Source organism: Heterodontus francisci, chromosome 48 (genome assembly GCF_036365525.1).
Source record: "Heterodontus francisci isolate sHetFra1 chromosome 48, sHetFra1.hap1, whole genome shotgun sequence".
Lineage (NCBI taxonomy): Eukaryota > Metazoa > Chordata > Chondrichthyes > Heterodontiformes > Heterodontidae > Heterodontus > Heterodontus francisci.
The window spans coordinates 11,450,125-11,463,936 of record NC_090418.1 but is presented as its reverse complement, the minus strand read 5'-3'; the positions used below and the strand labels follow the sequence as shown (position 1 = coordinate 11,463,936).

The following is a 13,812-nucleotide window of genomic DNA, read 5'->3' as shown; positions in this document are numbered from 1 at the left end:
AATGAATAAAAAACATTGGTGCTCGATCTCCCTCTACTGGCGTTGAAGGGAAATGAACAACAGCACCCTGTCCTTTGACAGTGAGCAAAACAGCCTTTCTAGTATAGCACAAACCAGAAAACTGAGCTCCCGTTTATATATGTGACAGTGCTCTCGCCTGTGAGCCAGAAGGTTGTGAGTTCAAATCCCACCTGAAAATCTTGAACTGACACTTCCAGTGCAGTGCTGAGGGAGTGCGATGCTGTCGGAGGTGTGGAATTTTCAGATGTAACAACTCCTTGCATTTATATAGCACCTGACCATCCCGAGGTGCTTCACAGGAGTGTTATAAAGCAAAATAAGGAGATATTAGGGACAGGTGGCCAAAAGCTAGGTCAAAGATGTGGGTTTTGAGGAGAGAGAGAGAGAGAGGCAGAGAGGTTTAGGGAGGGAATTCCAGAGCTTGGGGCCCAGACAGCTGAAGGCACGGCCACCAATGGTGGAGTGATGGAAATCGGGGGATGGTCAAGAGGCGAGAATGAAGAGCGCAGAGATCTCGGAGAGTCGTAGGTTTGGAAAAGATTACAGAGGTAGGGAGGGGCGAGGGAGGGATTTGAGAACAAGGGTGAGAGATTTAAAACGGAGGTGTTGCTTGACCGAAAGCCAACGTAGGTCAGTGAGCACAGGGGGTGATGGGTGAACGGGACGTGGTGAGAGTAAGGAAACCAGGCGAGTTCTGTCCGGTGACCTGAGACAATACTTAGCTCTCAGTCAACAACTCTTCAAAAATAAATCCCCAAGAACTTGGAATTGGCCACGCAGCCCCTCGGGCCTGCTCCTCTGTTGTATAAGATCCCGGATAATCTTCTCCCTCAACCCTGCTTTCACGCCCCGTCCCCGTAAAACGGATGGTTTACCTCGCTATTTTTTTTTTTTGTGGGATCTTGCTGTGCGCAGCCTGGCTGCTGGGGCTCCGCCTCCAATGGGGCCGCACATACAACGCCACGAGGGGAGGTGGTGGCGAAGTGGTGATGTCACTGGGCTAGCGGTCCAGAGCCCAGGCTGATTGTCTGGAGACCTGGGGACAGATCCCACCACGGGAGATGCTGAAATTTTAATTCAATAAATCCCCAATTCAAAAGCTAGTCTAATGATGACCATGAAACCATTGGTGATTGCTGTAAAAAAAAAACATTTGGTTCACCAATGTCCTTTAGGGAAGGAAATCCGTTGTCCCTAACATCTTCCTGATGAACAACACGTGACTGCTCTCTGTAAACTATTCATTCAGCGAGGCAGGGAATTACAGCAGGGTCATTCCTTTCGAAAACTGAGAGGCACGAAGGCACCTTGATAACTGCCAGGGCCAAGGTTAGCAAGGTCAGGGGTCAAGGATGGGGGAGCAGAGGAGGAAGCGAGGGGGAGGTGAAGGTTCAATTGCCACCAGATTCTCCAACGATAATCCAATTCTTCAGAGGGAAGGAAAATTCTGCTTAAACTTGACCTCTGACCCAGGGCCTAGCGAAGATAGTGGTCCACAGGATGGGTGCGGCCCAGCGGGGCCGGCCAGGGGGTGAGGGGTTGCTCTGGCTCTTGACCTCCCGTGGTCTTGTCCGGGTTTCGGTGGCCCTGGAGACGGAGCTTATTTTAGTTTAGTTAGAGTTGATGTTTAAATATATTGACGGTTGCCACCTCAAATTTGAGAGGCAGTTGCCTCTCTTGTTGGTGGCACTGAGACAAACTGACATCACCATTGATTGGTTGACTTAAAATAGGCCAAGACTGAACCAATTCCCCTCAGCCAATCAGCTTCCTTACCTCAACAGAACTCTGCAAATTGTATTAGGCGGTGGGTGAGTTTCTCCCATTTAGATCTGGATCCAATCTCACTCTGAACTTTTCTCCAATCTTTTTAGGGCCTTGGACACCAAGGGTTGTGAAACAAGCAAGGTGCAGCTTTAAAACATAACAACAACAACTTGTATTTATATAGCACCTTTAACAAAGTAGAATGACGCCAAGGTGCTTCACAGCAGCTTTCCCAAACAAAATGTGACACCGATCCTACTCCTGCTTCGTATTTCCTACGTTCCACATAAGGAGGTATTGGAAACAGCTGACCGAAAGCTCGGTCAAAGAGGTCAGTTTTAAGGATCGTCTTAAAGGAGGAGAGGGAGAGGCGGAGAGGTTTAGGGAGGGAATTCCAGAGCTGAAGGCACGGCCGCCAATGGCGGAGCGATGGGAATCGGGGAATGCTCAAGGAGGCCGGAATTGGAGAAGCGCAGAGATCTCGGAGGGTTGTAGGGCTGGAGGAGGTGATAGGAATAGGGAAGGTACGCCAGACACCAACATCACCCTTGTCAGCAGGTTTGACCACAACGTTGGGGTTAGACCTGAGAGAACAGGATCATAGAGTCATGTAGTCACAGAGTGTAGCAAGTTCAGAGGAAGACAGGTTAGAGTGAGTGAGGGGAGAGGAGAAATTGAGACGGGCAATGTCACATGTACAGTTCTCAATGAAAAGATCAAGAGCAGGAAAGAGGCCAGAGGGAGGGTTCCAGGTGGATGGACAATACTGGAGATGTGTAAAAGGGTTCAATGTGTGGGGTGGGGGCAAGATTCCTGGCCAGAGGACTAAGCACGGAGGTGAAAGTGATAGAAGAAGAGCTTAGCGTCATGCCGAGATCAGAATTAATTGAGGTGGGAATGTAAGGGGGATGAAGCAGAGACCTTTGCTAAGGAGAGATTGTTCAGGGTCAGAGAGGGTAAAGGTCAGAGTGCATCGTGAATAGACAGCAAGGGGTGAGATCGGAGGAAAGGATGGGGATCAGAGGGAAGTGAAAGGGAAGAAGGATCCAGAAAGGGTGTTGGTACTTATGAGTTGACATTTGCAATCCTCCACACCTGAAAAGAAAGAAAAAAAGGTTTTTGTTAAAGTGCCAGATGAGACAGAAGATAAAATAAAACTGCAAAACAGGACAACTCTGAGACCGAGTCAAAGATAGAGTCTGTTCTGAACCTATTAGATTTCTAACTTTTCCCAGTTCTGATGAATGGTCACAGACCTGAAACATTAACTCTGTTTCTCTCTCCACAGATACTGCCAGACCTGCTGAGTATTTCCAGCATTTTCTGTTTTGATATCCAGCACCTGCAGTATTTTGCTTTCCAATCAGGAAGATTGTGTGATGGAATTGATGTCATGAGGCTAGTTTATTGGTTTAGTTTAATCACACCTGGTCCAGTTTGTTTCAGCTGACTGCAGACTGTGTGTATAAAAGGAGAGCAGTGGGTTCTATCCTAGATCACAGTATAGTTGTTGGTATGATGGGGCAATTAGTGAAGTGTTTGCTTTCTTTGTTGGTTTTGGTTGGAGCTGTTTGTGGTTCTGATACTCAGCAGTTTAGAAACTGGAATTTCCCATGGAGCATTGTGAAGGCCACTCATGTCCCTCCAACTGGGCCTCCCTTTGGTTCCCATTTCCGTGTGTCTGAGGGTCGAAGTGTGTCTCCACTGCAGACTGTGATGGTGCAGTGTGGAGAGCAGAACCTGCTGGTCAGGGTCCAGATGGATTTATTTGGAACCAGGCACCTGATTAAAGCTGCTGACCTGACCCTGGGGACAGCAGGTTGTCGGCCGACCAGGATCTACTCTCAGAACCACACTGTCCTCTTTGACTATGGGCTCCATGAGTGTGGCAGCAGATTGCAGGTAATGTGAGTCATTGACTCTTGCTCCAAGTTTCAGGTGTAAATTGTTCCCTACTCTTTGCAACAGTTTCTCTAATGTCATTGATATTTGAGATCTGTCTCCCAGTTTATAAAACCTCAAACTACTTTTCAATAGTGAATTGTACTTTGCATTATCTCCTTGTCCAGTCTCTCCAACCTTGTGATCTCAACCCCATTGGACTTGAAACTTCTCATAGTTTCTTCAAATTCTTTATACATCCTTGTCTTGTGGATTTTCAGCTTTCTTGCCACTCATTCAGATTGTCTAGCTTGACTGAAGATTAAACGTTCATTTTTTATCTAGTCTAGTTTAGATTTGTGGGGGAGAGAAAGGAGTATAAATTGATTTACAGTTTGCTACAAGAAAACTCCACCTCTTAATTCACAGGGTGTGAAATTAAAACCAATCTGTTTATGCCAAACGCTAGCAGTTTATGGTTCACTTTTTTTAATGGTTAAAATGAAGCTGTAATTTCATTGAATCACTTGTTTCTATTGGTGCTCTCCTTACATTAACTGAGGTGACATGATTTCCAAATACATAAACATCAGCAGAAGTGGATTTGGTCTCTGGAGCCTACTTGGCTGTTGAATAATACCACGGATGATCATCAACTGCTTTCCCACCCACTCTGTCTCTTTTGGGTTTTGGGCACAAAAGGAATATTCTGTCCTGAATGTAGTCAACAACTGGGCTAGAGAAGTCAGAAGATCCTCACTCCCCTGAGTGGAGAACTTTCTGCCCTCCATCCGAAATAGCTGATTGCTAGGTTTAGACACTCCAGCCAGGAGTAACAGCCTCTCCGCATCTACCCTGTGGAGCCCTGTAGGAATTATTTCAGTAAGATTGTCTTTCATTCTGAACTGAGCAGAATATCTTCCAATTCAGACTAACTCCTCTATCCTTTACCTGATGTCTTTCAGATGGCTGGAGATTTCCTGGTCTACACTACCCACCTGAACCACACACCCCAGTATCATGGATCTGTCATTGTGAGAACAAATGGAGCTGTCATTCCCATTGAGTGTCATTATTTTAGGTAACAGTTGAGTGAATTTAATATGAACTTTTCAGTGTAATGCAAGTTGCCCTAAAATGTGCCTTCCTTCCAGGAAGGGGAATGTGAGCAGTAACCCCATCAAGCCCACCTGGATCCCATTCAGCTCCACCAAGTCTGGAGAAGGGCATCTGTCATTCTCTCTGCGCCTAATGAATGGTATGTGATGGGTGGATGGGGAGTGATTTCCTGTACTCACCCACTGGGAGTTGTACCCACTGTCTCTAACCCTTGTCCTCTTGTACTTCAGATGACTGGCTTACAGAGCGCACCTCGACTGTCTACTACCTGGGTGACCTCATTCACATTGAGGCCTCTGTTTCAATGACCAACCACATGCCCCTGAAGCTCTACATTGACCACTGTGTAGCTACATTGAGCCCAGACAAGGATTCCACCCCGAGTTACAGCATCATTGACTACAATGGGTAAGGAGCTCTCTGCTTTCTCCAGCTGCTCCCATCTCAATGGCTTCACTTGATTCACTTCATGTCCCTTTTTGAATCTTTCTCCAGTTGCCTCCTGGACAGCAAAGCTGAGGACTCCTTTTCAACCTTCGTGTTGCCAAGAGACGAGCGTGAGCTGGACAAGCTCCGGTTTGACCTGGATGCTTTCCGCTTCTTTGGAGATGAACGTTCCTTGGTAAGAGGAAGCTTATCATTGGGCTCTCCATATTTGGATGGAGTCACTAAATAATAACTTGTGTTGAAATGTGTTGTGTAGATTTTCATCACCTGTCACCTGAAAGTTGCTCCAGTGGATCGGAGAGATTCCATGAACAAAGCTTGTACTTTCCAAAAGACTCAGAATGTGTAAGTTCCCTTTCCCCCCTCCAGGGGTGTGTTGTATGGGAATGTGATGGACAACCTGGTTGATCAACTGTTTCTCTTGTTTAGCTGGACCCCATTGGAGCAATCCAACCATGACATTTGTGCCTGTTGCCATGTGGGTAACTGTGGTGCCACAAGGGAGTTCCGATTTCCTTCCAGAGGAAGGAGGGATCTTGTACCTGAAGCTGGTAGGACATTGATCCTCTAGATATGGGAGATCTCCCTTTACCCCCACTAACTGGCATGTTTGATATTGTAGAGAGTGAAGCTGGATTCAAGTGGGAGGGTGAGGCCTCACTTGGACCCCTGGTCATTCTGGATACTGAGGTGACTGACCTGGCAACTGAGTCCCTGAATGAGGTTGAGCGAAGGCTGCAGGAGAGGTCTCCAGGTGGTGAGTTGGCTGACTGCTAGTTTCCATTTTCCCCTCAAGTTTCCTTCACTAACCATTGGTTTCTCATTGCTTTGTAGGTGTGGCGTCTGAGGTGGTCCTGATTGTGGCCCTGACTGTGACAACTGTCTGTCTGATCTCTGCTTCATTGATCGCCTTGTTCCTGTACAGGAAACACAAGCAAACTCTGATCAACTAGTTATCAAATGATCAATAAAAGTGATTACTTGTATCTTGTGTGGTAGTTCATTGGCCACTGGAGCTTGTTAGTTAAATAGGTCCCCTTAACAACTAGGGTCAACTTCCAGAAGTGTAGAACTAGACCTCCTGAATCACTACTGACAGAGGCTGGTTTAGTTAACTCGGTAGAACAAGAGTTGGTGAATATTTATTTGAAGAGGCTGCTCCTCAATTGCTAACTGCATTTCAGTCACAGGCTCCTTTGTGGCCACACTGTACAGAACAGGTCTGAACCTCCTCCTGGAACTGCTGCTCGTTGGGGTTTACTTTGGCTGCTTTCCTCTGTCCCATGGCAATGTTCACCCCTAGAGGGGGCAGATTCTTGGTTCTTCAAGGTTTACTGCTGCCAATATGATTTTTGATTGCAGGCACTTTCAAGTTAAATTGATTTTTTTGATCAATTCTTACTAACCAGCCAGTTAACTAAGGCCTGTCTATTGTGGCAATAGCAAATATCTGTTCAAGCAGGGGATCTGGAAGCAAGCTTGGTTTAAGCATATGGGACTAAACTCAATGGAGGTCACCAGTAAGAGTTTTGTCTGAATGACTGCTTCCTGGAAGGGCATAGTCAACCACCATGAGTTGGGTGGGAAGTGAGTACATCATCTGACTGGCATGATCCAGTTCTCCGGAATCTGATCAGGTGCCTGAGCTTATCTGAATTGGATAGACAACTCCTCCTTTGCCCAAGTTTGCAGGTGACATCACTATCAGATGGAAGAAGGAAGTTGGAAAGGGGCATTGAGGAAGTGGGCAAAACTATAGCAGATATTCAATGCAGGAAGTGACAGACTTTGGATCCAGGCAAGGAAACTATTATATGGCAAAGGAACAAAGATTTAAATCAACTATAGCAATCCAAGATCATGGGATGTTGGCTCCTCCCTCTCGGGGAGGGATGTGGTCCTTCAGTTTTGAAGAATATTGGTCTGTCACATCTGGATTTGAATTTTGGGTATCGAAGCTCCAGGATGAATTTTTTTTCTGAGATTATTGTGTGGATTGACCATACTAGGGTTTGAAGCAAAGTTGAACTTCCGCAACAGAAGATTGTGGGGTAATCTGATCAAGTTGCTTAATATTAGGAGGAGTTGGTAGGGTAGGTATGGGGAAATGATCTCCTCTAGTGTTGAATTGAGAACAAGGAGACCAGAACTTAAATTGGGTCAGGCCATTGTGAGAAATCAGGAACACTTAATCACACCACATAGAACAAATCGCAATCTCTCTCTCTTGCCCCTCCTGCCTTGTAACTGCCCTAGGGGATTAAATATATGGTGTCAATTGAAACTGAGTACTATTCACGAACATCTAAGCGATGGTATTAAGGTGCAGATCATTGAGTATGCAGATTGGAGGGGCTGAATGGCCTATTCTCGTTCCCACATTACTCCATGGTACTGAGTGGTCATTGATCATTAAGTCCCACAATGTTTGTAAAACTTTCCAGTTAGGAGCAAATTGCCCAAAAACTAATGGGGTTTAAAAATTGGGTGGACGTGAGGGACGTTCTCTCACTGTGGTCTGAAAACTTTGTACATGGAAGAAATAAATGTTTTTTAGTAGATGATGTAGTTGGTCTGATACAGCCTCAGGTGCCAGAGAGTGGGCTGGCATCATTAGGGAACAGAGTTTGTGGTGAGGACTGTCAATAGCATTGATTCTTCCGGTGTTTAACTGGAGGCACTTTCTACTCATACTGCCCTACATGACTGATCAGGAGTCTGATAATTGAGATAGTGGAGGGGTTGAGAGAGATGCAGAGCTGATACCATATGTGTGGAAACTGGCTGATGTTTGGGTGATATTGCTGAGGGGAGCATGCAGTTAAGGAATAGGAAGTGGGTAAGGACCGACCCCTGGGGCACACGAGAGGTAATGGTTCTGCACTGGGAAGAGAAGCTATTGCAGGTGATTCTCTGGCTAGGATTGGTTTGATAAGAATAGAAGCAGGTGAGTTTAATCCTAACTAGCTGCACAATGAGGGAGAGGCATTGGAGAAGAACGGTGTGGTCCCTCGCATCCAAGACTGCAGATGGCTCAAAAACCCTTGACCCCCTCTGTTCTTGTAATCTACCCCTCCTTCACAACTTAATATGTTAGTCAAGCTGAACATTGTTCCTCAGTGCCTCTGAAGCTGAGGAGACATCTGACTGCTAAACCTCTCTACATAATGTCATCACTCAAACCACGCTGTAATTTACATCCCGATTCCTGTTCTATTTATCTCCAAGGTACTCATTCAGTGTCAGAACAGTCCTGGCTGCCACTCTCTGCTGTCTAAGTGCTGCAATTCCTTCATCTCAGGCCTCAACCTCTTCTCCTAATTTCTGAGTTCCCGGCATTGGACACTAACACTAACGCCTCATTGTTGATGTGGGACATGCTCCTCTAAGGACTGCTGTTTCTATCTCCAACCTCCTGTCATTGCTTCCAGCCCTATCTGATGAGTCCCACCATTTATTAAGAAATGAGCAGACCATTCCCTGATTTTCTCCCCCCCCCCCCCAATTAACTGGAGATCCCTTTCGGTCACAAGCCCCAAGAGAACACCCACCCTTGAACTGATAGATGCTAAACACACCAATTTCGACTTGAGGAACTCTGCAATTATCATGTGATATTGAAACAATACAGCTTGGGTCTTTAACGAGAAAACACGCTACAAACTCCAGTGAGTATACAAAGGTCTTTAGGAGCTCATATTCAAAATGAGGACTCCGTTTTCCCACTCCACAATCCAGTATGCGTTCAAGAGCGAGTGGGTCACTCAGAACTCGTACTAATTCGACCTTCGATCTGTACATTCCATGCACACTCCCGCTAAGCCAAAGTACATCAAAGATGCATAAAAGTTGCATCAGAATAACAACGTGGAGACAGCAAGATGCTCTCAGGAACAGCCCCTTCGGCCCATCATGTCCGTGCCGGCCATCAAGCCTATCTACTCTAATCCCATTTTCCAGCACTTGGCCCGTAGCCTTGTATGCTATGGCGTTTCAAGTGCTCATCTAAATACTTCTTAAATGTTGTGAGGGTTCCTGCCTCTACCACCTCTTCAGGCAGTGTGTTCCAGGTGTTCATGTTTCCTCCAAACTCATCCCGTGCATCAGACCCACTTCCTGCTCTCTTGACCATCCCCTCCTATTTCTCATCTACCTGCCGCCTCTCGGCGACAGCATTCGAAGACACAATCTCCAGTTCCACTTGTACACCGACACTCACCTCTACCTCGCCTGTCTCTGTCTCTCCCAACTCTCTGCGTTGCCACTCTGCTTGTCTGACATCCAGGACTGGACGGGCAGAAACCTCCTCCGCTTATATAGACCGGAAAGAGTGAAGGCAGCGTTTTTTGGCCTCACCTCAAAATCTATTCCCGAGGCACTGATTCTACTCACCTTCCTGGCCACTGTCTGGGTCAGATAGGACACTGAGCTCAGCCCGAGACCCTTCCATCCAACCTACCACCAGGTCCTCCCACTTCCATCTCTGTAATAGCGCCTGTCTCCTCCCCTACCTCTCTCTCCTCCTTCAAACCTGTCTCTTTGACCAAGCCTTTGCTCACCTGTCTTAAAGTCTCTCTCTTTGGTTCTGTATCAATTTTGGTCTGATTACAATATGTAAAGCACCTCGGGACATGTTACAAGTAGACCAATGCTCTCCGAATCAGACATTAAAGTAAGCTGCTGCTATTGTTTCTGAGATTATTTTAGGTTCCAGTTCACAAGCTATCCAACATTGACAAGGCATTCATTAATCACCAAAATGGGAACTTACACCTTATGGCACTGAATATATTCACCATACATCGAAACGTGGATCACCAATACCCAACATTTTGAAAGAGGTTTAAACCTGCAGACACAGGGTTAATGAACAAATCTGCAGAAATATAATTCATACCTCTTGTTACAGTCCAAGGATTGGGAGTGTCTGGCGTGTATAAATGTGAATGTTGTGTGTGTTTTTGTGTATTTCTGGCTGTGTGTGTAATCGTGGGAATGTGTGTGCTTGGGGCAAATATGGGTTGTGTATGTGATTGTGTGTGGGACAAAGCATGTGGAAGGGTGTGTTAGGGAGACACAGTGCATGTGTTAATGTATCTGATGTGCAGATGTGAAGTGTATCTGTGTGGCTGTGTACATGAGTGTATGTGCGTATCAGCGTGTATGTGAGCGAGTGTGTGATTGCGTGCTGTTAATATTCGTATTAAGGCAGACCAATCAACCATTAAAATCGCTGTGGGATGATATTGGAGCAGGAAAAGAGCCTTTCAATTTTAACTCTCCTCCAATCTCCCCGTGAATACGTTTCTGTTTTCATTGACTCAATCTCACCTCACTTTTTAAAGAAAAATGAGAAATCAAGGACTGGAAACAAAGGATATCGGGGAAAGGGTTAGCGATGAAATGTGAGATGAATATTAAATATATGAAATTTAATGCAGAGAAATGTGAAGTGATACGTTTTGGTAGGGAAAGCGAGGAGAGGTAATACAAAATAAAGGGTACAATTCTAAAGGGGCTTCAGGAACAGAGGGACACAAGAGCAGAAGAACTAGGAGCAGGAGTAGACCATATGGTCCATCGAGCCTGCTCTGCCATTCAATACGATCATGGCTGATCTTGGGCTTCAATTTCCTGCCCTTTCCCCATAATCCCTTGATTCACTGAGAAACCAAAATCTATCTATCTCAGCCTGAAATGTATTCAACGATGGAGCATCTACAACCTTCTGGGGTAGAGAATTCCAAAGATTCACAACCCTTTGAGTGCAGTAATTTCTCCTCATCTCAGTCCTGAATGACTGGCCCCTTATCCTGAGACTGTGTCCCCGCGTTCTAGATTCCCCGACCAGCAGAAACAATCTCTCAACTTCTACCCTATCAAGCCCTTTCAGAATCTTGTAAGTCTCAATTAGATCACCTCTCATTCTTCTAAACTCCAGAGAATATCGGCCCAATTTACTCAGCCTCTCATCATAGGACAACCCCCTTATCCCAGGGACCAAACTAGTAAATCTTTGTTGCACTGCCTTCAGTGCAAGTATATCCTTTCTCAAATGTGGAGACCAAAACTGCACACAGTATTCCAGGTGTGGTCTCACCACAGCCCTGTACAATTTTAGTAAGACTTCTTTATTCCTGTACTCCAATCCCCTTGCAATAAAGGCCAACATGCCATTTGCCTTCCTAATAACCTGCTGCACCTGCATGTTAACTTTGTGCATTCCTTGTGTTACGACCGACCGCTCCTGTCAAAGCCCCCAATCAAAATATATGATTCTGATTGTGGTGGGAGAAACACACTGATAATTCAATCCCGTCGCTCCACAGATTGTCTAACATATCATTTAAAACGCTCCAAATTAAAGAACTAAATTGTACCATCTATTGACCCCCAAATGAGGCTAACAAAACCAGCTGTCTTTAAATCAACAAATTAACTCTTTAATTAGAAGAACTAAATTCTTAAACATTATGAAGATATAAACAACATTTAAAATACAAAAAATTAGAGTCCTTGCAAATTTACAGTCCAATGTTGCTTGAAGTCCTCACAGAATGTTGCTTTCCTTCTCCAGCGAATTACAACAATTAACGACTTGCAAACACTTTCAACAGAATCAATCTGATGTTAGAGTTTTTAAGGAATAAAAGACTGTCACAGTCTAACTTCCCTTTCTTCAATTTAAATTACCAGAGATCCCTGTTTTGGCTTGACTTTTTTAAAGAATTTTTCAGAGATAATAATTAAACAGACTAAAATCCTATTCCTTCTGTTTCAATGGTTGAGAGCTCTTCTTCAGCTGTGTCCTCTGTCTGTGTGTTCTTTTAGAACAAACTGTCTTCAACTAAAAGCCAGTTCAAAATTGAATTGTAACAAATGTATCGCATGAGACTCACTCCCAGCGGCTGTATCTATGGTAACGAGAATGCACCCTTTGAATCCCAGTCTCCAAATGGCTGTTTCTAAGGCAACGAAAATGCACCTTCCTATAGCTCCTGAGGCTTGCTGGTTCTTAAAGCAATACTGATCCTTGGCAAGCCTTAAAGGCAAACTGCATATTTCCAAAAAAAAAACTACAGGACCATGACGCTTGTACGAGTACCCCCAAGTCTCTCTGAACATCAACATTTACCAGTTTCACAACTTTGAAAAAATATTTTGCTTTTCTATTTTTATGACCGAAGTGAACAACTTCACACTTCCCTACATTGTAGTCCATTCGCCATCTTGTTGCCCACTCACTTAACCTGTCTATATCTCTTTGTAGCCTCTCTACGTCCTCCCCGCAGCTTACCTTTCCACCGAGCTTTGTATCATCAGCAAACTTAGATACATTACTCTTTGTCTCTTCACCCAGCACTCATCCTTGCGGCACCCCACTATTCACTGCCTGCCAACTTGAAAATGCCCCATTTAAGCTCACCCTCTGCTTCCTGTCTGTTAGCCAATCCTCTATCCACGCTAATATATTACCCCCAACACCATGAACCCTTATCTCGCCTATTAATCTTTTATGTGGCCCCTTTATCTGCCCTACTAGTTACATCCTCAAAAAACACTAACTAATTCGTCAAACCGGATCTCCCTTTAGTAAAACCATGCTGACTTGTTCTAATCATACTATGTTTTCCCAAGTGCAATGTTCAGACTCCTTAATAATAGTTTCCAGCATCTTCCCAACGACTGATGTTCAGTTAACTGGCCTGTAGTTCCCTGTTTTCTCTCTACCTCTTTTCTTGAAAAGCGCCGTAACATTTCCCAACTTCCAATCTGACGGGACCATTCCTGAATCTAAGGAATTCTGGAAAATCATAGCCAGTGCATCCACTATCTCTGCAGCTATCTTTTCTAGAACCCTAGGATGTAGGCCATCTGGTCCTGGGGACTTGTCAGATTTTAGTCCCTCAAGTTTCTCCAATACTAGACCTGGGGGCTATGTGTACACATATCATTCAATGGGCAGGGCAGGTTGAGAGAGTGGTCAATAAGGCACATGGGATCCTGGGTTTTCTAAATAGAGGCATTGAGTAAAAAAACAAGGAAGTTATGATGAACCTGAATAAAAACACTGCTTTGGCCTCAACTGGAGTATTGTGTCCAATTGTGGATACCACACTTTCGGAAGGATGTGAAGGCTTTCAAGAGGATGCAGAAAAGATTGACAAGAATGGTTCCAGGGATGAGGAACTTCAGTTACGTGGATAGATTGGAGAAGCTGGGGCTGGTCTCCTTAGAGAAGAGAGGGTTGAGAGGAGATTTGATAGAGGTGTTCAAAATCATGAGGGGTCTGGACAGAGGAGATAGGGAGAAACTGTTCCCATTGGCAGAGGGGTCAAGAACCAGGGGTCACAGAGTTAAGGTGAATGAATCAAAGGCAACATGAGGAATTAATTTATCTACACACAGCCAGTGGTTACGATCTGGAATTCAGGAGCTGAGAGGGTGATGGAGGAAACATCAGCAGGGCTACGAGGAAAGGGAGGGGAGAGTGGGACTGGCTAAATTGAGCCTGCACGGACATGATGGGCTGAATGGCCTCCTTCTGTGCTGTTATCATTCGATGATTCTATATTA

The 13,812-nt window shown here is 45.1% G+C and overlaps 1 protein-coding gene across 1 annotated transcript; it reads left to right on the top strand.

Annotated features, from left to right (window-relative positions):
- Positions 1-517: 517 nt before the first annotated feature.
- Positions 518-6,188, top strand: LOC137357465 (zona pellucida sperm-binding protein 3-like). Its single transcript, XM_068023810.1, has 10 exons — positions 518-569; positions 3,356-3,690; positions 4,635-4,750; positions 4,824-4,927; positions 5,019-5,196; positions 5,284-5,410; positions 5,492-5,580; positions 5,665-5,782; positions 5,878-5,992; positions 6,070-6,188. The coding sequence occupies exons 1-10, from the start codon at positions 518-520 to the stop codon at positions 6,186-6,188; spliced, it is 1,353 nt and encodes a 450-aa protein (XP_067879911.1).
- Positions 6,189-13,812: the final 7,624 nt, after the last annotated feature.

Bases quoted from the DNA above. Each gene is read 5' to 3' on its own strand.
- LOC137357465 (XM_068023810.1), top strand. From the start codon at position 518: ATGAAGAGCGCAGAGATCTCGGAGAGTCGTAGGTTTGGAAAAGATTAC. The intron at 5,783-5,877 runs GCTGGTAGGACA...GCTGGATTCAAG, and splicing joins GGAGGGATCTTGTACCTGAA to TGGGAGGGTGAGGCCTCACT. The intron at 5,993-6,069 runs GTGAGTTGGCTG...ATTGCTTTGTAG, and splicing joins GCAGGAGAGGTCTCCAGGTG to GTGTGGCGTCTGAGGTGGTC.